We start from the raw sequence: 22,560 nt of genomic DNA, 5'->3' as shown, positions 1-22,560 counted from the left end.
AAGGATATAGAAAAATTTCAAGATATAACATCAGTAGAGAAATCACTTTACAAAACAGATTAACAAATACAATTATACCAATATTGAGTGATACCAAAAAAAAGTTAAACAACTGTTTCAGTTATCTGTTGCTATGTAACCATTCCAAAATTTTTGTGGCTTAAAAAACATTCATTAGCTCATTATTCTGGGGTTGGCAATTTGGGCTTGGTTTGGCTGAGTGGGTCTACTGATTCCACTCATCTAATAGCAGCCAGTGGTTTGGTGGGGGCTGGATGGTCCAAGATGGTCTCTGAAATATCTGGTAGCTGTCGCTGTCAGCTGGGCCTGTCTCCAGGTGATCTTCTATCTTCAAGCAAGCTAGTCATAACCTTCAGTAAAAGGTGGCCTCAGGGCAGGAAGAGGAAAAGAGCGGACCTCCTAAGGTTTTGTCTCACAAATCTTACAATGTCACTTCCACCACAGGCTTTTTGCCAAAGTCCATCAAAAGGCCCTGCCTACTAGTAACCTAACCATTTCAGAACAATTACTCCTTTTTCTGAAAAACAAAAAGAGAACAAGGAGAACAAAATCCCTGACCTTAAGCTTGGTTTCAGATATGCCCAGTAATGTTTTCCTTTATTCAGAGCTCTTCTCTCAGTGAACAGCTCTGTAGGGAAAGGGAAGGGGCATGGGAAGGGTAGGAATCATTAGACACCAGACCTTTCTTGGAGCACAGACTAGCTAAACTGGAAGAAATTCTTCAACACCACACAATCTCCCACCATCTGTCACACACATACTGGACAGAAGTAAAAGGGAGATGGGGAGTACTGCTAATCCTTTTTAGTATCAAAAGGAAAAGCCAGGGTCACTGATATCCAGGGCTGAAAACTTTCCAAGTTCACAGCAAGTTTCCTGGGGAGACAGCTTTGGGAATGATGTGGTTCTAAAACACGGAACTTGACCTCAGCTCCCAAGGAAGATCCTCTAAGGAAGGAATGCCACTCCTAGGCTCTCCAAACTCTGCCTAAAGGACTCTTCCAATTCTAAAATTTCATTCCAAAAACTGGTTTGTGCTTTTTTGCTTGCATGTAACTTTATACTACCACTCAAATATCGGACTCCCTTTGGTGACCATTTCTCTGCAGCTGGGGTCCATGGCTGTAAAGCAAGAGAAAAAAAAAAAAAAAAAGAAGAAGAAGCAGCAGCAGGGAACCCAGGAATACAGATCCTAAAAAAGGTTAGAACCTAAAATTGGCCTCTAGATGGGCAACACTCACTTTACTGATACCCCACTGTGTTAAGCAAGAAGCTAGGCACTGGACGTTGGGGGAGGAGGGGAGGGAGGCGGTGCCCTGACGAAGGCAACTGAGACCATGCTTTAGTGCAAGGACGACTCAAGTTAATACAGGCATCGCAGTCTTCACAAGCGCAGATATACTCTCAAAAAGGTCTTCAAAAGACCCCTCAGTCCCGACGTTAAACCCAGAACTGAAGAAATGAAGCTCGATCCCATTACACAACCGAACTCGTACCAGTCAAAGCATTAAAAGCTTCTTCCATCACATTAGGTAACAGCACTGTCTTATGATGGGCGGTCTCAAACCCCACAGTGTCACGTGCCTCACACTACAGCTGACCAGTCACCCCAAACGTTCCGTATCCGCGTTGGGACGTACACGCACAATCACACACCTGTCACGGCCTCAGCACCGCCCACACTCTCATTCGTCTTTGTCACCGCCACAAACGCTCACACGCAAACAGCCATACACAGGCCTGAGCTCCAGGCTCAACGCGCCCTGTCTGCACCTTGGGGGCTCGGGGCTTCCTCACTGGGCGCGCCCGCCACGCCCAGACTCCGGCGGCCACTCGGAGCGCGAAGACTTTGAGGGATAACCAGAGAGGACCCAGGGCTCAAAGCTCTTTTCAAAAGCTGCACAGGGGCTTTGGGAAATGTAGTTCAAGGCTGGAAAAGCCCGGATGTCGAGCGCGCGCAAGGAGGCTGCGGCTTCAAAGACTGAGCCGCAGAGACACTTGGGAGGTACAGCTCGCGCTGGAGTACGCAGGCGCAGACCGCTGGCCAGTGGTCGAAGGTGAGGCTGGTGGGTCCTACCGAGGCGGTGGGGGCGGGTGATGGCGGGACCTGGGGGGAATGCAGAGGAGGGAGGCGGGAACCTGGCCAGGAAGGCCGGGGAAGAAGGCAAGAGTTCTGGGCCCTGGAGAGAACGGGAGGGAGGCGAGAACCTAAGCAGAAGGAGCCAGGGCCGGGAAGGCCGAGAAGGGAATAGGGAGCCCGGGCCAGGGAGCGTCCTAGAGGGGAACCGGTAGTCCAGGCTGGACAGCGCCGAAGAGGGAACTGGAAGCCCGAGTTGGTGTGAGCTTGGGGAGGGCAGGAATTTTGTCCCCCACCGCCACCCCGCACCGTGTGGAAACCCCAGCTTTCGGAGTGCGGCCTGGCACACACGGGCATTCAGTTCGTGTAGCTTTTTGTGCCCGTTCTTGTGCAGCTTGGGCATGTGTTACTCCGTGTGACGTTGTGGAACCAGTTGTTGGAAAGTGATAAAGTCTCTGTGTTTGTCTAATTTTTCAAATAGGATGCGAGTTGATTTGTTTTTGAGACTGCATGCGACTTTGGAGAGACGATAGTAAGGGGTTTTTGTGAGTAAAATTTTGCTATTTTGTGTGAAGTATGTTATGGGCTCTGTGAGATTATGCCTGTGATGTGCCTATGGGACTGTGATTGTGTCGTGGGTAATATAACTGTGTCTTTGTCTAATTTTTCAAGTATCTTGTGTGTACAATCCGCAGTAATTCGTGAATGTTATTATGTGACTGAGATGGAGCGCTTGAGAAATTGGATGCATGACCAGTTAAATATGTATTGTTTCGATTATCTGAATACTGGCATTTTATATGCTTATAGATTTCACTCTATGGCAACTGGATAAGTGAAATAGAGATTTTTTTTGATGGAGAGGAGGAAGTAAAATAAAAATAATTTTCAGATGGTAGGATTGTATTTTGGGAAACCCCACACTGACTAATGATTGGTATGTTGAAATGAGTAGGACACCATAAAAAATTGGGCAAGACACAAAAAATTTCTCCCCTAACTGCCACTCAAAGTTTCTATTTGGGTGAATCCCTTTTTTTCCCTGCTACTACTGGATGCATTGCGAGACAGATTGAGTAATTTCTTTGCTCATTCTGAAGACTGAATCTGTTGAACATTTAAATACAAGACCAGTCTCATAATAACTATTTAGTTAAATAAAATATTCACTATAGGGGCGCCTAGATGGCTCAGTTGGTTGAGCATCCTATTCTTGGTTTCAGTGCAGTTCGCGATCTCACAGTTTGTGGGTTCGAGCTCCACCTTGGGCTCTCTGCTGACAGTGCAGATCCTGGTTAAGATTTCTCTCTCCCTCTCTCTGCCCCTTCCTGGCTTGCTCTCTCTTTCCTTCTCAAAAAATAAACAAATGAATATTGTAAAAAACATTCACTATAGACACCAATACTTCAAACTTGTTTTAAATAAAAACCCTCCCTCCTACTGGAAGCCTGCCTGGGAAAAGGGTACATGATCAGCTTCTTTTCTAATTCTTCAACTTCTATTTTGTCTCTACTTCCTCTAGGTGGGTAGTCTCTGGCTGGAATGGATTGGGAGCTGGAAAACAAGAGACAAGAAGTTAGGGACAAGAAGAGGCTAACATGATTGGTACCATTATAATTTATTGTAAGTCATCTCTTACCTTCTGAGAGAACCCACTGCTGGGAACTTCCAGATACACTTCCCTTCTTATGGGTACAGCCACTTCTCCAGCTGTCTTCTCAATGTTTCCTCTGGGCATGCAGTTGGCCACCTGCTCTGGTGGGTCTTGTTGTCTCTCCAGTGAGTCCTCTTGGACAAGAGAATCCAAGCCATTCCAGGCAGGCTCCATCCATGGGTTGCCCATCTAGAGCTCAGGTGAGAATTAGCCCCTTAGTCACTTTGCCCTCTCAAATCCTGAAATATGTACATTTTTCCCCAAAACTCTCTTTACCACTTTGTTTCCTAGTGACATCAGCATCTGAGGGGCCCCTTGTTTCTTATAAGAAAGCACCCACTTTTCTTCACCTGGAAAACTATGTCCTAAAAAATAGTTTACTCTCTTAGACAAAGTAGGAGTTAAATTAATGGTAGCAAAACTTTATGTTTTTTATAAGACTTTATTTTAGAATGAGGGACACTTAGAAGCTTGCTTTCCTCACCATCTTTGGAACATCTGCTGAGACTGAGAGAAAAATTTATAAGTTACCATCCTGTTATAAACAGTGACAACAATTAGAAAATTCAGAGGTTGTTGGAAAAATCATTGACAAATCAATAAGCTTCATTTATATATGTGTGCTTATGTGTATGTATATGTATCAGAAAACTGTGGAAAATGACCAATGGTCATCAAAAATATGAGATACAAAGAATTTCATAATGTATAAGTAAAAGAATTCTTTTAATGTTTCTAAGGGACTCAAAAAATAAGACTTGAATAAAAGAACAGGAAGACGTGACAAAGTGTCAAAACTCCCTAACATTTCATGCAATTCCATTAAATTTTCAGTAAAAATTTTGAATTTTCTACGAGAAATTTCTAAGAACGAAAGTTCTTATGAGAATATGAATAAGCCAAAAATTCTGAAAGAAAATAACGAAGGGGGAAGTAGCTCTACCTGATACTAAAATATGTTTTAAAACTAATAACTGCCGAGTCATCTTTGCAATTAAATGAACAGATCAGTAAAACTAAATATAAAATCCAGATCTACTCAGATATATACAGGAAGTAAGGTATATGGTTATACTTGATCTTAGCCAGAAGGCCAAGAAGCAATAAAGATGGCAGTTTTGATGAGTGGAGGAAACAGTAGATTATTGAACACCTGACAGTATTAAGCCAATGGCCAATAATCTGTTGAAAGTTTTTGGGTTTTTTTGTTGGTTTTTTTTTTGTATTTAAGTAGGCTTCATGCCCATTGCAGAGCTCAGTGCAGGGCTTGAACTCATGACCGTGAGATCAAGACCTGAGCTGAGATCAATAGTTGGACGCTTAGCCGACTGAGCCACCCAGGCACCCCCGCTATAAGTTATTTTTGCATGGCAAAAACAAAGTCAAATGAGAAACTATAAATTATTTGAAGCGAATACAGTACTTCCTTCCTTTAAAAAAAGATCTAATAACCAATCTAGAAAATAAAAATCTAATAGAAAAGTGAAAGAATTATAAGAGACCATTAACAGATGAGAAACTAAGGATGTTTTTTAAACTTATGAAAAGAAGCTTATTTTCTCTTATAATGGGAAAAATAAAACCCAGAACCACAATTTCTACCTATTAGATAGGCATGCATCAAGAAGTTGGTATCGGTAGCATTTATCAAGGTATTGGCATACATCAAGAAGTTGGTATCAGTAGCATTTGTCAAGGTGTATCAGTATATTCTCATATATTGCTGGTGATAGTGTAAATGGTAGAGCCTTCTGGAGAGCAGCTTGAAGGTAGGCTGCTAAGAGAGAAAAATTAGTGCTAGAAAGGAGGGGAACTTGCCCAAAATCTAACCTCTTGCCCAAGAGCCTCTATATCTGGATTTTGGGATAAAATAAGATTTGTCTAGCTTATTCTCCTTCCTGTAAATTATGTGGAATGTGCAGAGTGGTCAAAGGCCAAAGCAAGGGAAATGGAGGCGATTTCAATTGAGACTTAAGTCATAAGAGAGCTATAAGTCATGTATAGTGTCATTTTGGCTTCTTTTCATCTTGGCTTTGCCTTCTTAGGAACTGCCTCTTTTCCAAAGAGGAACCTAAAGGAAGACTGGTCACCTCTTGCAAATCTCAAAACCATGGCTCAGGTGAGGTGATGGTTCCTCTCTTCCAAAATAATCTTTATTTTTTTTATTTTTTTTAAGGATATTTGAGCATTTGCCTTTCTTGTACTAAATCCTCCTGCCTGTCTTCCCCTTCAGGAAAGTGTCCCCATTTCTTTCCATATTGGCCAGATAAGCCTTTTCCTTCCACAAATGCTCCTTCTAATTTTAACTAATTTTCACACATTAAGTGGGTTTATCATTAAACATCTTTCTTTGTCTTCTCCCAGAAGCAGAGCTGGGACAAAAATGCATTTCCTCAAATGAGAATATATTACTGCATGAACTTTGCTTGTTTAAATAAAAACAGTCAAGATGGAGATGGAATTGATGTTGCTTTTAGTAAGTAGCAAGGACTATTGTCTTGAGGCTTTAAGAAAAGTTATGCTTGGCAAATTGTACAGAGAACAGAGAATCTTGCTTTTCTCCTGTCTGATCCTCCAGTTTTGCCCATAGCTGCTGACAATTCCTAAAAATCCATGGCCTGCCAATAACACTCCCCCATTATGCTAATGGTGTTCCTATTTTTAAACTTCTCTAATTTTATATTTGGATGCAGGGGAAGTAAATATATATGCTTGGATCACCATACTGAATTACAAGTATAACTCTTGAAATATCCTGCCCTTGGTTTCAAAGATGTTGTTATCTCTTGGTTCTTTCAGAAATGTCATCTTTATATCTGGACCTCTTAAATACTACTGTGCTCCAGATTCTTTTATTATTATAATTTTTTATGTTTATTTATTTTTGAGAGAGAGAGAGTGCAAAGGGCAGAGAGAGACACACACACACACACACACACACACACACACACACACACACAAAATCTGAAGTGGGCTTCAGGCTCTGAGCTGTCAGCACAGAGCCTGATGGGGCTCGAACCCACAAACAGTGAGATCATGACCTAAGCCGAAGTTGGACACTTAAACTAACTGAGCCACCCAGGCGCCCCTGTACTCCAGATTCTTTATTGGTTCTCTTCTTTTTTCATTTCCCTGTTCCTATTCACAGTCTACCACCGTTATTCTAATGCTCACATAATTGTAAACCTAAACCTCTGTTCTGAGTGTCAAAACCATATCCAATCTCCAACTAAAAATCACCACCTGCATATTCCACAGATACTTCAGGCACATGCCCAAGATTTATCTCATTATCTCCTGCCCATCGTGTTCTTTTTTGTTTTGTTTTCTATCTGCTTTTGGCCCCAGTCCCATACCCACCTGCTAATATAGCTAGCTTGAGTTAAATAAATATCTCTCTTCCACTATGCAATTTAGTGGTGATTTTATTCCTTATACCACAGTTGCCTTCATCTCCCTTGATATCTTTATTTTGAGTGCCTCTCTCATATCCTGGTCACTTGTTTTACCATATAACACCTTTGCTCCTCCAAGTCCTCCAAGTGCTCACCCCACTGCTCACTTATGGATCTTTGTGTTTCTTATGCTTTTATGTTTAACCTTGTGTGTGTGTGTGTGTGTGTGTGTGTGTGTGTGTGTGTAGTAAAATATACGTAGTGTAAAATTTCACCATTTTAGCCATTGTTGAGTGTATAGTTTAGCCCCATGAAATACATTCAGCGTTGTGTAACCAGTACCACTATGTATTTCCAGAACTTTTTCATCATCCCAGACAGAAACTCTGTACTTATAACATTAATCGGTGACTGTTAACCTTATACTTTTTATAGCATCAGAACTAAAGCACATTAGAAGAATGTATAAAGATAGCCCTTTAGGGGAGTGGAAGATGGTAAAATATTAACAGTTTAAATTCAATAATAGTAATCAATGATAATAATGGTTTTCCAATTCACGAATATGATGTACATCTCCTTTTATTTAAGATCTTTAAATTCTCTCAGTAATGTTTTGTTGTTTTCAGTGTACAGTCTTACACGTTTTGTTATATTAATCCCTGGGTATTTTTTTTATGCTATTGTAAATGCTATTTATTTTTATTTCAAATTTTCACTGTTCACCGCTAATATATGAAAACACAATTGATTTTTGTATATTGACCTGCAGTCTTTCTAAAGTCACTTATTAGTTCTAGTAATTTTTTGTATTCTTTAGGATTTTCTACATAGATAAGCATGTCATATGTAAATAATGACTGTTTGCCTTCTTGCTTTTCAAACTGTGCATCTACTGCATTGTCTAGAGCCTTCAGTATAATGTTGAATAGAAATGGTGAGAACAGACATTTTTGCCTTGTTCCTGCCTTAGGGGAAAGGGATTCAGAGTTTCACTATTAAGTATGATATTAGCTATAAATTTTGCATTGATTTATCAGGTTAAAGAAGTTCCAGTTTGCTGATAGTTTTTATCATGAGAGGGTGCTGAATTTTTTCAAAAGTTTTTCTTCATCTATTGGTTATTCCCCATTATTTGGCTTTTCTCTCTCTCTCTTTTAATGTTTGTTTATTTTTGAGAGAGAGAGAGAGAGAGAGAGCGAGCGAGCATAGGAGCAGGGCGGGCAGAGAGAATCCGAAGCAGGCTCCAGGCTCTGAGCTGACAGCACAGAGCCCAATGCAGGGGTTAAACTCACAAACCATGAGATCATGACCTGAGCCAAAGTTGGACACTTAACCGACTGAACCACTCAGGTGCCCCTTCTCTTTTTTCTATTAACACCATGAATTATATTGATTTTGAAGTGTTCAGCCAACTTAGAAGCTCTAGCTCTAGGATAAATCCCACTTATGTAATGTTTGATGAATTTGCTAATATAGTACATTGTTAAGGAATTGTTTGTGGTTCATAAAGAATTTGGTCTATATTTTTTCTTGTAATACCTTTGTTTAGTTTTCATATCAGGATAATTCTTTTAAAATAAGTTGGGAAGTATACGCTCTTATTTTCTAAAAGAATTTGTGTAAATTGGTACTATTTCTTCTTAAAGTGTTTGTTAGAAATCACCAGTGAATAAATCTTTAAAAATTAAAAATAAAAACAGAGGGGCACCCAGGTAGCTCAGTCGGTTAAGTGTCCAACTTTGGCTCATGTCATGATCTCGTGGTTTGTGAGTTTGAGTCCCATATTGGGCTCTGTGCTGACAGGCCAGAGCCTGGAGCCTGCTTCAGATTCTGTCTCCCTCTCTCTCTGCCCCTCCCCTGCTCATGCTCTGTCTCTCTCTCAAAAATAAAACATTAAAAAAAATATTTCTTAATAAATAAAAACAGAGGGAGGGAAACCATAAAAGACTCTTAAATACAGAGAACAATCTGAGAGTTACTGGAGGGGAGGTGGGTGGGGAAATGGATTAAATGGTTGATGGGCATTAAGGGGGACACTTACTGAGATGAGCACTGGGTGTCATATAAGAGATGAATACCTGGGTTCTACTCCTGAAGCCACTACATAACTACACTGTATGTTAACTAACTTGAAAATGAATAAGTAGTAATAATAATATATTTTAAAAAAGAAGAATTCACCAGTGAAGCCATGTTAACCTGGAGATTTTTTTGTGGGAACGGGTTTAACTAGCAGCTCAATTTCCTTGGTAGAATTAGGGATATTCAGGTTATCAGGGTGTTTTCTTCAGTGAGCTTTTATAGTTTGTATCTTTCAAGGAATTTGTCAAATTTATTGACAAAGTTGTCAAAAATATACTCTTTTTATCCTTTTGATATTTGTGTAATCTGTAGCAATGCCCCTCTTTCATTTCTGCTGTTGATAATTTGTGTCTTATTCTTTTCCTTGGTCAGTTGCCTAGAGTTTTACCAATTTCATTTGTCATTTCAAAGTACCAGCTTTGGGTTTCATTGGTTTACTCCATTGTTTTTCTGTTTCCTCTTTCTTCACATCTTTTTTGTTTCCTTTTTTTTTTTCTCAATACTTTGGGTTTAATTAAGTCATTTTCTAGTTTTGAGAGAGAGAGACAGCATGAGTAGGGGAGTAGCAGAGAGAAGGAGACACAGAATCGGATGCAGTCTCTAGGCACTGAGCTGTCACCCAGAGCCCAATGCAGGGATTGAAGCCACAAGCAGTGAGATCGTGACCTGAGCTGAAGTCAGACTTTTAACTGACTGAACCGCCCAGGTGCCCCAAAACTTCTGTATCCTTATTGATTTTCAGTCTATTTGTGTAGCAATCACTGAGAGAAGAAAGTTGAAATCTTCAGTTATAATTTTGGTTTTGTCTGTTTTTCCTTTTCTATCAGTTTTTACTTAATGTATTTTTAAGTTCTGTTTTTAGGTGCATTCACATTTAGAATTGTTACATTCTCTCATGAATTGATCCCCTCTGTTATTTTGAAATGCCTTATTTAATCCCTGATAATATTCTTTGTGCTGAAATTTGTATTGTTTGATATTATAGCCAATTTAGCTTTCTTATGATTAGTATTTACACGGTATACATGTTTTCCATCCTTTTTAAAATTTTTTAAGTTTACTTATTTTGAGAGAGAGAGAGCAAGTGGGGTAGAGGCAGAGAGAGTGGAGGAGAGAATATCAAGCAGACTCCGCAGGGTCAGCATAGAGGCCGCGATGTAGGGCTCAAACTCACAAATTGTGAGATCATGACCTGAGCCCAAACCAAGAGTTGGACACTTAATTGACTAAGCCACCCAGGTGCCCCTCCATCCTTTTACTTTAACCTTCCTATGGTTTCGTATTTAGAGTGAGCCTCTTGTAGATAGTATATAGTTTGTCCTTTTTAAAAATTTTTTACTTTTAAGTAACCTCTATACCCAATGTGGAGCTCCAACTAACAACCCCAAGATCAAGAATCACATGCTCCACTGACTGAGTGGTACCCCTGTAGAGCATCACTTTTTGTAATCTCACAACACATGTTTTTCCAGAGCAAATATGCTATACACTAAGACAGAATATATGCAAATCTCAATAAAAAGAAATCATATGGAGCATCTTCTCTAACCACAATTGAATTAAATTAGATGTCAATAAAAATAATATACCTAGACTAGGCCCAAATGTTTGGAAATTAAACAATATGCTAATTTTTTAAAAAATGTTTATTTTTGAGAGAGTGTGAGTGAGGAAGGGGTAGGGAGAGAGGGAGACAGAATCTGAAGCAGGCTCCAGGCTCTGAGCTGTCAGCACAGAGCCCAACATAGGGCTCAAACCACAAGCCTCTAGCTCATGACCTGAGCCGAAGTTGGACGCCCCAACAATATACTACTTCTGAGTAATCAATTTTGGGTCAAAGAATAACCAAAAAGAAAATTTTCATAAAATTAATGAAATTTATGGCTAACATCATACTTAATGGTGAACGACTGTTTTCCCTCCTAAGATCAGGAGCAAGACAAGGATGTCTACTTTAACGCTTCTATCAACACTGTAGATGATGCGTAAAGAATGAAAAAGAAATATAAGGCATATAGACTAGAAAGGGAGAAGGTAAACTGTATTTGCAGATAATATGACCAGGTTATGTAGGAAGTATTAAGGAAAAGTACTAGAAATAAAAAGTGAATTCAGCAAGGTCACTTGTATCAAAATACAAAAATCAATTCTATTTTTATATACTAACAACAAAAAATTGAAAATGAGTTTAAAGAATAAAATTAAGAAAACATTTACAAGACCTGTACACTGAAAACTACAAAACACTGCTGAGAAAAATTTAAGAAGACCTAAATAAGCATACATAAGGTCCATGGATTGGAAGACCTACTACTGTTAACATATCTGTTATCTCCAACCAATTTATAAAGTCTTTCAAAACTCAATCAAAATCTAAGTAAGTTGTTTTATAAAGATTGATAAGTTGATTCTAAAATTAACCTGGAAATGTAAAACACCTAACATGTCTAAACAGGTTCTAAATGACAGTGTTGGAAGATTATTAATGGTGCTCTACAGGGGCACCTGACTGACTCAGTCACTGGAGTATGTGATTCTTGATCTCAGGGTTGTAAATTGGAGCCCCATGTTGCGTATAAATCTGTTCAGATTTTCCTCCCCTTTTTACTGACAAACATTTACATCAACTATGGTTTTGGACTTTTTTAAGTCTCATTTTACTTTTGTCAATTTTTGCTTTATGTTTTTTGAAACTCTTGTTATTTAAATATGTATACATTTGTAATTGTTCTGTTTTCCTGGTGTATTTACTTTTTCATCAATATAAAATGCCTCTCTTTGTCTGCAGTAGTAACATTGCTCAACTTTCCCATGTGTAGTGTTTGTATGTCATTTTCCATCCTTTAGTTTCAGCCTATTTGTGTCTATGGTATTTAAAATATGTCTCTTGTAGGGGCACCTGAGTGGCTCATTTGGTTAAGCTTCCTATTCTTGATTTCAGCTCAGGTCATGATCTCATGGTTCATAAGATTGAGCCCTGTGTCAGGCTCTGAGCTGGATGTGGAGCCTGCTTGGGTTTTTCTCCCTTTCTCTCTGCCCCTTCCCCAGTTGTACATGTGCATGTGCTTGCTCTCTCTCTCTCTCTCTCTCTCTCTGTCTCAAAATAAATAAATAAACTTTAAAAAATAAAATATGTCTCAGAATTATATTAAATCTTGCTTTTTCATGCATTCTAATATCTTGGTCATTTTATTGGAATGTTTGGTCCATTTATATTTAATACAATTAGAGGTAAATGGATTTAGGGCTGCCATTTTGCTGTTTTGTTTTCCAAATGCTTAACCTATGTTTTTAATCCTTTTAAATATACTTTATATTTCAAGGCAGTTTTAGGTTCATGACAAAATTGTAGAGTTTCCACTACCGTCTGCCCCCATACATGATTAATAGCCTCCCCATTATCAATATCTTGCACCAGAGTGTACATTCATTACAATGAACCTACATTGATACATAATTCCAAAGTCCAATAGATTTTGGCAAATATATGACATTCTGCCATTATAGTATTATACAGAATAGTTTTAGTGCCTAAAACTTTTAGGGCTACACCTTTTTGTCCCTTCTTTTTTTACTCTCTCCAGAGTTTTGCCTTTCCAGAATGTCATATAGTTGGAATTATATGGACTTTTCTGATGGGCTTCTTGCACCTACTAACGTGCATTTAAGTTTCCTCCTAATCTGTTTTTATTCATCTCTTCGTATATACTGTTGTATTTTGTATCAAATACATGTTAATGGTTCATTTTCATTCTCTTGACTTTTTATTTATTTATTTATTTTAATGTTTTATTTATTTATTTTGAGAGAGACAGAGAATGCCAATGCAAGAGGGGCAGAGAGAGGAAGAGAGAGAAGCCCAAGCAGGGTGGACACTCATCATGGAGCCTGACACAGGGCTTGATTCCATGACTGTGAGATCATGACCTGAGCTAAAAATCAAGAGTTGGACACTCACCAGCTGAGCCACCCAGGCACCCCTCCTCTATTGACTTTTTAGTTGTATCTATTTCTATGCCCAGGTTTTCCATTAGTTCTTTGAAGACATTAAGAGCAGCTGCTTTGAAGCTTTTTTTGGTGGGGTTTTTTTTGGCAAAATCCAACATTGGGACCCACTAGGGATTAATTTCTGTGACTGGCTTTTTCTGAATATGAGTCATATTCTCCCTTGTTTTGTTTGCATATTTAGTAATTTTTACTAGAAATCTGGATATCATGAATAATACAGTAATCTGATACTGTTATGTCTTTTTTCTGAGGATTATTGGTTTTTTGTCCTGGCAGGCAACTAACTTGCTTGAAATTGAACTTTAAACTCTGCACCAACCCCAAGTATGAAGCAGCTGATATGTCAGCTCAGTTCTTTAAACTTCCAGCTGCTGCTTTTGACCCTGGCCCCCTTAGGTGAGGGGAGATAGGTTCTCCTTGTGTTCATATATATTAGCTCTCAGTTAAGGAATTGGTGAGAGTTTATACTTAGATTTGGGGACTTACTTTCGGTAGGCCTGTTTCTTCCAGTGTTCCACTCCTTATACTTCCTGCTGCTTTGTGAGCTGCAACTTCTGACACCTCAATCCAGTAAGACTTCAGTTTTCTTCTGCTTGTGCTATGATCAGGTTGTATAATACTGGTAATCAAAAATGCCAAAATCTCAGAATCTCACTAGATGCATTTCTATTTTTCAAAACTCTTTTTTGGTATCTTTCTGTCTGCTTTTTCCTAAGTCCTCTCTGATGTCTCCAACAATTGCTTAGTTTAATTATCAATGTGGTGTTCTGGCAGTGTTTATACTCAGATTTTGGTTCTCATCCTTTCTATAGTTCTCTCACTTCAAGAATTTATTTCTAAATCTCGAGCTCAGCTGCCTTAACAGCTATGGGGTTTCTGGTACCTTCATGCAAAAAAGCCATGGATTGAACAATTCTTACCCATCACGGTTGCTATCCTTTAAGGATAAGCTCTCCATTGGGGCACCTGGGTAGCTCAGTTGGTTGAGCATCGGACTTTTGATTTCAGCTCAGGTCATGATTCCAGGGTTGTGGGATCAAGCCCTGCGTTGGGCTCCACACTGAACATTTAGCGTGCTTGGGATTCTCTTTCTGGCTCTGCCCCTTTCCCCAGCTCATGCTCTCCCTCTCTCTCTCAAGTAAAAAAAAATAATAATAATAATAATTCAGTTTTTTTAAAAAAGGTTAAACTCTCCTTCAACCAGTTCCATCTATGAGTTGTTATATGTTGTGTTCAGACATATATATTATGTTAAGTATAAATGATTATTATCTGAGGGATCATTTTCTTGATCAATTGACTGTATTATTTTTGGGTGCCAGAAGTTGCTCCCATGCATTTTTAAACCATATTTTTTCTGCATAATACATTAATCTTGACAGAGAAAAGTTTTACCTCCTCAATTGTGTTGCCCTTGTAATATATCACATCTTGTACATTCTTCTCTTGTAGTACCTGTAACACCTTCAAGCAGGTGTATGTTTAAACATACTTTCTTGAAGGCTTTGAGGCTATGCAGGGACAGTGTTTTATATGTCTTGGCACTCCAGTAAACTAATGCAGTTTGGGGGTACAAAGTGACTTTACATAAATATTTGTGTGATGAATTATTAAATAAATTCAGTGGCAGGTACTTCTGTCTTTTGTTTACCTTACAATATAAATTACAAAACAAAAATGATTAGCTTTTTTTACATTGATATGAATGCCCCAAATGAACAGATCAAAAGTAGTCCCCAATATCTAGTCAGCTTATTCTGATCACAGTTCCAATCCGTTGCAGGCATCAGTGTCATTCAAAGATGTGACTGTTGACTTCTCTCGGGAGGAGTGGCAGCACCTGGATCCTGCTCAGAAGACTCTCTACATGGATGTGATGTTGGAAAACTATTGCCACCTCATCTCTGTAGGTAAGAAAAACTCTCTTTGAAACTTTCAGTAGCATGCATTTCCTTTCAAAGTGCCTAAATTATGTGTGATCTTGTGTTTCAGGGATAAGATTGATGAATTCTTTTTTTTTGTTTGCAGAAAGGATAATTTTGTACTTGCCCAGAGCAAGGCATTAAGTTTACTCTTACACAAAGAAGTATCTTAATTTGCAGTATTGAAAATGTACTTTACTAATTTTTCAAATGTATTGAAGCCTAAACAACTTAATCCAAATTTTTCTTTGTCAGGGTGTCACATGACCAAACCTGATGTGATCCTCAAGTTAGAACGAGGAGAAGAGCCATGGACATCATTTACAGGTCATACCTGCTTAGGTGAGTTTCTGACTCTTCAGGTGGATGAAATCTAATGGAGAATAAATTTTATTTAATTTTTTTTTTCAACGTTTATTTATTTTTTTGGGGACAGAGAGAGACAGAGCATGAACGGGGGAGGGGCAGAGAGAGGGAGACACAGAATCGGAAACAGGCTCCAGGCTCTGAGCCATCAGCTCAGAGCCTGATGCGGGGCTCGAACTCACGGACCGCGAGATCGTGACCTGGCTGAAGTCAGACGCTTAACTGACTGCACCACCCAGGCGCCCCGAGAATAAATTTTAAAATAGTCATGTAGTAGGTGGCACCTTCGAAATATGTCACCTGGTGTGGGAGTGTCTTTTTAAAGGCTCCTAACCTTTGAAATGATCATTATTCCTGCAAAACTTAAATCAAACTTTTAAATATGACTCTCCCAATATAATATTCTTTTCTAGTTTGCTTGATGTTATCAAAGATAGTTGCCACTCTTAATCAAAATGTATTATAAACCTTCTTTTTTAGATCTTTTTTCTTGTTTTGTGTCTTTTTCTAACTTCAGTCTCTTATCTTCTTGACATTGTATATTTTCTTTTGAACATTCTTAAATCTGTTTTTATAAGAGAGAAAATTCTTGTTTAATGTTTTTCTTCTCAGTTGCTTTCCATTTCTTTCTTTTTCTTTCTTTTAATTGCCTCAGGTTTGTTTTCTGTGCTAAGTCTAAGATCCCCTTCTCACCACAAATATAGCTGTTAATTTTAAAACTTAACTTGCTTTGGCCCAGATTGATAATTCCACAGTTATCATTCTCTTCTATTAAACTTTTGTCATTCACTTTATATGGCAGATCATCATTCCTGAAATCAACCCTTCATTTGGGTAAAGCATTAACTTATTCTTATCCTGGTTCTCTGAGTGATTATTTCCAAGTGGGTCTGTTTTCTTCATCACTGGACATACTGCCTAATAATACCTGGCACATAATGGTCATTGATACATATATTTTTAAATGTATGTTGTTTCACTAGACTCTCAGTCTTATTTCTCTGATTTGACCTCAAAGGATCTGCCTTTAAATTATGGAAATCTCATCCATTCTGAGGACGGAAGGTCTTTGTTTTATGTAGAGGTCTGTAACACTGACATACTCCGTGCATTTCTCCCACCTTCACTATAGTACTTCAAGGGTTCTGCACCCTGATGTTTCACCTATTTTGTGACAACATGTTAGAAATGAAAATCACAAACTTTCCTACCCTTTAAATTCTTCCCCACTGTCTGTTTCCAAATATTTTATTTTTACCATGATACCAGCTTTCTCTGTGTCTATCATCATCTCTTATGAATCTCTTCACAATTTGTGTTATGTTTATCAGCCTGTGAAATGTATTTACGTTTTCCCATATTTTCATTTTTCACTGACCTCATACAAAATAACAACTATCTTATTTCATGTCTTGACTACAATAATTACAGCTTGGCTTTGCTATAATTTTGTCCTAATTCTTTCAATTTATATTGTTACTTTTCTGACAAGAGATATCATTGCTTGTTTGCTATTATTATATGAAATTGAAATTCTTCATTCAAGGACTACTATAATAAGCCCTCATCTGGTCTTTGCAACTTTATTTCTCTCCATTATGGAAAACTTTTGGTAATTCCCACTTGATTTAGTCTCCTCAATGTTCTCCACACATGTGTAATTTGTCATAATGCTTGTACTGTTCATTGTGTTGTGTTCTCCCTTCCATATACTATGTATCTTTTAAGTCTTGAGATTTCTTCTGCATAAACTATTCCTTAACCACTTCACATAGATTTTCTGAATTCCCATGCTACTTACCAACTCAGACACACACAACTCTTGAAAATAATGATGTAATTTAGTACCCAGTTATATGTGATTTATGCTTAAGGCTTTTTTAATTCAAAGATAAGATCCTCTATCTTTTTTGCTATAGTATATAATATTTTAAATATTCCATAGTTGCTCATTAACTTGAAGCTATACAGGCAAGTTATGCTTTTGCTCCATTCACAAAGCATGGTAAGCTCCTTCCAGATGTACCTGCTCAGGCCATGGCTGTATAGATTCTGATTGAAATTGTTGGATTCTGGGGCACCTGGGTGTCTCAGTCGGTTGAGCGTCCGACTTCAGCTCAGGTCATGATTTCATGGTCTGTGAGTTCGAGCCCTGCGTTGGGCTCTGTGCTGACAGCTCAGAGCCTGGAGCCTGCTTTGGATTCTGTGTCTCCCTCTCTCTCTGCCCCTCCCCTGCTCATGCTCTGTTTCTCTCTCTCTCTCTCTCTCTGTCAAAAATAAATAAACATTGAATTGGCTGGATTCTACCAAACACTACCTATCTAGGTAGGATATACAGTGTTAATGTAAACTCAGAAGAGTTCAAAGGATATAATCAATAAAGTATTCCTTTCTATGGAAAAGGATTACTATCAAAATCTGCATCTTTCACAAAATATTTAAGACACGATTAAGCTTGTGAAAATATTTTGTTAAAATTACTTTCCTAGACCATAACCATTTTTAAGTTATAAAGAAATAGTGCTTAAAGTGGTAGGGGGAAATAAGTGAAGGATTTTTGGCATCATGGAACATAGCATTTTCTTGAAGATAATCTGAGTAGAAATAAGAATGGAAGGCAAGCCACTTGATTAAAAAAACATAAGCAAAGTATGTGATTAGGAGTAAGTGAGATATTTATAAGGCAAAAAAGATGAGGCCTCACTTTTATGTGTGAAAGTTGTCAGATAGGTGGACAACCCTGAAAACTTGTTGGAATATGAAAAGTGAATCTCAGCGATTCAAAGTTTTGTTTACAGGAGAAATTCCTTATATGTTGGTGTTGAGAGTAATGGACTGAAGGAAGAAATAGATTTTTTAAACCTAAATTTAACATTATTTTACTAGATGTGGATGATTGCAAAATAACAGAAGTCAAATATAGCTATAAAATATAAGAGAAATGAAGGTTAAAGTTAATCATTTAGAATGAGATGTAATCTTGTCCACCATGTGGCAAACTGGAGTTAAGAAAAGTTATGAGCGCCTGGGTGGCTAAGTCAGTTAAGCGTCCAAATCTAGATTTCAGCTCAGGTCACGGTCTCACAGGAGATAGAGCCCCACGTTGGGCTCTGTGCTGGCATTGTGGAGCCTGCTTGGGATTCTCTCTCCCTCTTTCTCTTTGCCCTTCCCCTGCTCTCTCTCTCTCTCTCTCTCAAAAATAAATAAACCTTTAAAAAAAAAAAAAAGAAAAGTTACTATATTGAGAGGAAAGACTTGTGGCAGTTTTTCCTTAAACCTGAAAAAGTAAGTCTGTGAAAAGAAATAGTTACAATTGATGGTCATGAGATTTTTGTTATTGAACCATTCTGAAAGGATTGGTAGTAATAGCAATAATGAATACACCAATAAATATACTCCTAGTCAGTTTTAAAGTTCCTGTTGGAAGTGTCTTCATAGCTCTTTTCTCACAGGAGAAAATGATAACCAATTATATGGAGGATTAGAGCCTAGGCTATAGGGTTGTCTTTTAAACACTAGGAAATTACTTGATACTTGGAAAGATTAATGAGCCATTGATGGGTACATAGTAGGCGGTGGTGGAATAACTGGAAATGTTTTGCCTCACAGTCTAGAGCTGAATGTATAAAAATACAGGCTCTGATCTGTGTTCTCCAAAAGTAATCCTTCCTCTAATATTTTTCTTGAATAAGCTTTTCTACTAATTTTTCTTGTCCATCCTACTTAAAGTTTACTGCCCTTGAAAGGTTCACTTCATTGCTTCCAAATCCACCTGTCCAAACATCAGTCTCTCTTTCACCATTCTTTGTCTTCTCACTGCTTGGTGTATTCATTTAACTTTCTGTATGAAGTTCTGATACAAAGTGCAAAAGTTACTAGCGTTCATTGCTTAATTTTTCATTCTTGTCCACACCGAGGCAGAGTTTTTCTTTAGGTTTTGTGTCTTTTCCCTGGCAAGGAATAATTTGTCCAGGGTCTTTTTTGATCTCATATACTAGACACCAGTACAATTTCTTTCCATAGCAAATATGTGAAGATTCACAAATTGTTATTATATTCTTTTGTAGAAGAAAATTGGAAAGATGAAGACTTTTTAGTGAAATTCAAGGAATACCAAGATAAGTTTTCTAGATCAGTTGTATTCATCAACCACAAAAAACTGGTTAAAGAGAACAGTAATGCATATGAAAAGACATTTACTTTAAGCAAAAACCCTATTAATTCAAAAAATCTACCTCCTGAATATGATACTCATGGAAAGATTTTTAAAAATGTTTCAGAATTAATCATCAGTAATATAAGTCCTGCAAGAAAGAGACTTAGTGAGTATAATGGATATGGGAAATCACTTCTCAATACTAAACCAGAGGCAGCTCAACCTGGAGTCAAATCCCATAATCAGCGTGGCAGGGTTGTCAGTCATAATGACGTACTTATACAATATCATAAGGTGGAAACTCAAGCACAGCCATTTGGATATAATGACTGTGAGAAAGCCTTCCTTAAAAAAGGAGAATTAATTACACATAATAGAGCTTACATAAGGGAAAACCCATCTGAATACAATAAAAGGAGAAGAACAACCAATATTGAAAAAAAACATACATGCACTGAATGTGGGAAGTCCTTCTGCAGGAAGTCAGTATTGATTCTGCACCAGGGAATTCACACAGAGGAAAAACCCTATCAGTGCCATCAATGTGGAAATTCATTTAGAAGGAAGTCATATCTCATTGATCATCAAAGAACTCACACAGGAGAGAAACCCTTTGTTTGTAATGAATGTGGTAAGTCCTTCCGTCTAAAGACAGCCCTCACTGATCATCAGAGAACACATACAGGGGAAAAATCATACGAATGTCCACAGTGTAGGAATGCCTTCAGATTGAAGTCACACCTCATACGTCATCAGAGAACTCATACAGGAGAGAAACCATATGAGTGTAATGACTGTGGGAAGTCCTTCCGCCAGAAGACAACACTCTCTCTACATCAGAGAATTCATACAGGAGAGAAACCCTATATTTGTAAAGAATGTGGAAAGTCCTTTCACCAGAAGGCAAACCTTACTGTACATCAGAGAACTCATACGGGGGAAAAGCCCTATATTTGTAATGAATGTGGAAAATCATTCTCCCAGAAGACAACCCTCGCTCTTCATGAGAAGACTCATAATGAGGAGAAACCCTATATTTGTAATGAATGTGGGAAGTCCTTTCGCCAAAAGACAACCCTTGTGGCACATCAGAGAACGCATACAGGGGAAAAATCCTATGAATGTCCTCACTGTGGGAAGGCCTTTAGAATGAAGTCATACCTCATTGATCATCACAGAACTCACACAGGAGAAAAACCATATGAATGTAATGAATGTGGGAAATCCTTCAGTCAGAAGACAAATCTGAATCTGCATCAGAGAATTCATACAGGAGAGAAACCCTATATTTGTAATGAATGTGGGAAGTCCTTTCGCCAGAAAGCAACTCTCACTGTACATCAAAAAATACATACAGGACAGAAATCCTACGAATGTCCTCAGTGTGGGAAAGCCTTTAGCAGGAAGTCATATCTCATTCATCATCAAAGAACTCATACAGGAGAGAAACCATATAAATGTAATGAATGTGGGAAGTGCTTCCGCCAGAAAACAAATCTCATTGTACATCAGAGAACTCACACAGGAGAGAAACCCTATATTTGTAATGAGTGTAGTAAGTCCTTCAGTTATAAGAGAAACCTCATTGTCCATCAGAGAACTCACAAGGGAGAAAACATAGAAATTCAATAAATGATGTGATCTCTTTGTGAAGCCTTTCCAAGTTATTGTAAATTTTTAGTTTAAGGGAAAAAAGCATGCTAAAACATTTTAATAAGGTAATTTTAATCACAAATGTAATAATAGTTAAAGTACCAACCACAGAACTGTCTGCTGTTTACTAGCACATGTAATAGATATGATCATTGTTATCGAACTTTATCAGAAATGAAGCTAATTTTTTAATTTTTCAAGTTCTGTTCACTTAGATTATTTTTTTAAAGTGCTTACATAATATATGCAGAGACAAGATACAAAATGGTTATAATATCAGTCTCCATAAAAGAAAGAAAATATGAAATATATTTCTCCTTGTGCTCTGGAATAAAGAATAACTGTTATTTCCCCAAAGATTACCATGTCCCTGGCTTATAACATCATGAAGCAGTCTTTGCATGTCTAAATTTTATGTTTTATCATATATCATGAATTATTTTGTGTCTTGTCTCAACATTTTTAAGATTCATACATTATTGCATGTGGCAGTAATGTATTCATTTTCATTGTGCATACTCTTCCATTTTAAGAATATACCACTATTTATCCTCTTGATGGATGTTTGTATTTTTATAAATTTGTGTTGTAATAAAAATACTGCTCTAAATATTCTGTGTATGTGTGTATGTATATTTCTGTTGATCTTATAGTAAGATGAATTACTCAGTCCAAGGGTGTATGTAAGTTTTTTTCAGCTATGGTAGATACTGCCAAACATCTCAGACCTTTCTTAATATGAGGTGATTAACTTTGGAAAGTAACAGCTCTGATTGTAAGCAATGTGGAGAAAGGTCTTTAGCAGTCATTCAGCTAGAGAATTTTACTTTTAAAAAATCTATATAATATTGTAATTGTAAGAAGACTGTTAGTCATGAATATCTGAATGTAACAAATCTAGAAAGACTCGCTATGGCTTAAATTACACAAAGCTAGAGAATTCATATCGGAACGAATCCTATAGTTGTCATGATTATAGGAATACTTTTAGCCATAGCATACACCTTATTTAACACCATAGAATTCATACTAGAGAAAGGGAGGTTAAGAAATGACAAAGATGAGTAAAACTTGGGAATATAAATCACAGTAGACAGAATTGTGAAATAACACACACACACACACACAACTAAGCCTTTTATATATTTATCTCAGGAAGTGTGGGTCTCAATTCCCAATGGAAAAATCACTGGAGAGTTATTGATGTTTTAGAATTGGAAATC

General features: G+C 37.8%; 2 protein-coding genes across 2 annotated transcripts; one reads left to right on the top strand and one right to left on the bottom strand.

Moving 5' to 3' along the window:
• LOC113595338 (uncharacterized) lies at window positions 1-7,377 on the bottom strand. The gene is made up of 2 exons (XM_053210254.1): window positions 3,738-7,377; window positions 1-3,652 (listed from the first exon to the last, which is right to left on the bottom strand). Exon 2 carries the CDS (start codon window positions 2,499-2,501, stop codon window positions 1,815-1,817), a length of 687 nt encoding a protein of 228 aa, XP_053066229.1. The 5' UTR covers window positions 2,502-3,652; window positions 3,738-7,377; the 3' UTR covers window positions 1-1,814.
• On the top strand, window positions 1,941-21,947 carry ZNF567 (zinc finger protein 567). Its single transcript, XM_015071915.3, has 6 exons — window positions 1,941-2,078; window positions 2,580-2,630; window positions 5,798-5,871; window positions 15,024-15,150; window positions 15,418-15,504; window positions 19,596-21,947. Exons 2-6 carry the CDS (start codon window positions 2,609-2,611, stop codon window positions 21,314-21,316), a joined length of 2,031 nt encoding a protein of 676 aa, XP_014927401.3. The 5' UTR covers window positions 1,941-2,078; window positions 2,580-2,608; the 3' UTR covers window positions 21,317-21,947.
• Window positions 21,948-22,560: the final 613 nt, after the last annotated feature.

Source organism: Acinonyx jubatus, chromosome E2, assembly GCF_027475565.1.
Source record: "Acinonyx jubatus isolate Ajub_Pintada_27869175 chromosome E2, VMU_Ajub_asm_v1.0, whole genome shotgun sequence".
Lineage (NCBI taxonomy): Eukaryota > Metazoa > Chordata > Mammalia > Carnivora > Felidae > Acinonyx > Acinonyx jubatus.
The sequence above is the reverse complement of the archived record's forward strand: the minus strand, read 5'-3'. Positions and strand labels throughout refer to the sequence as shown.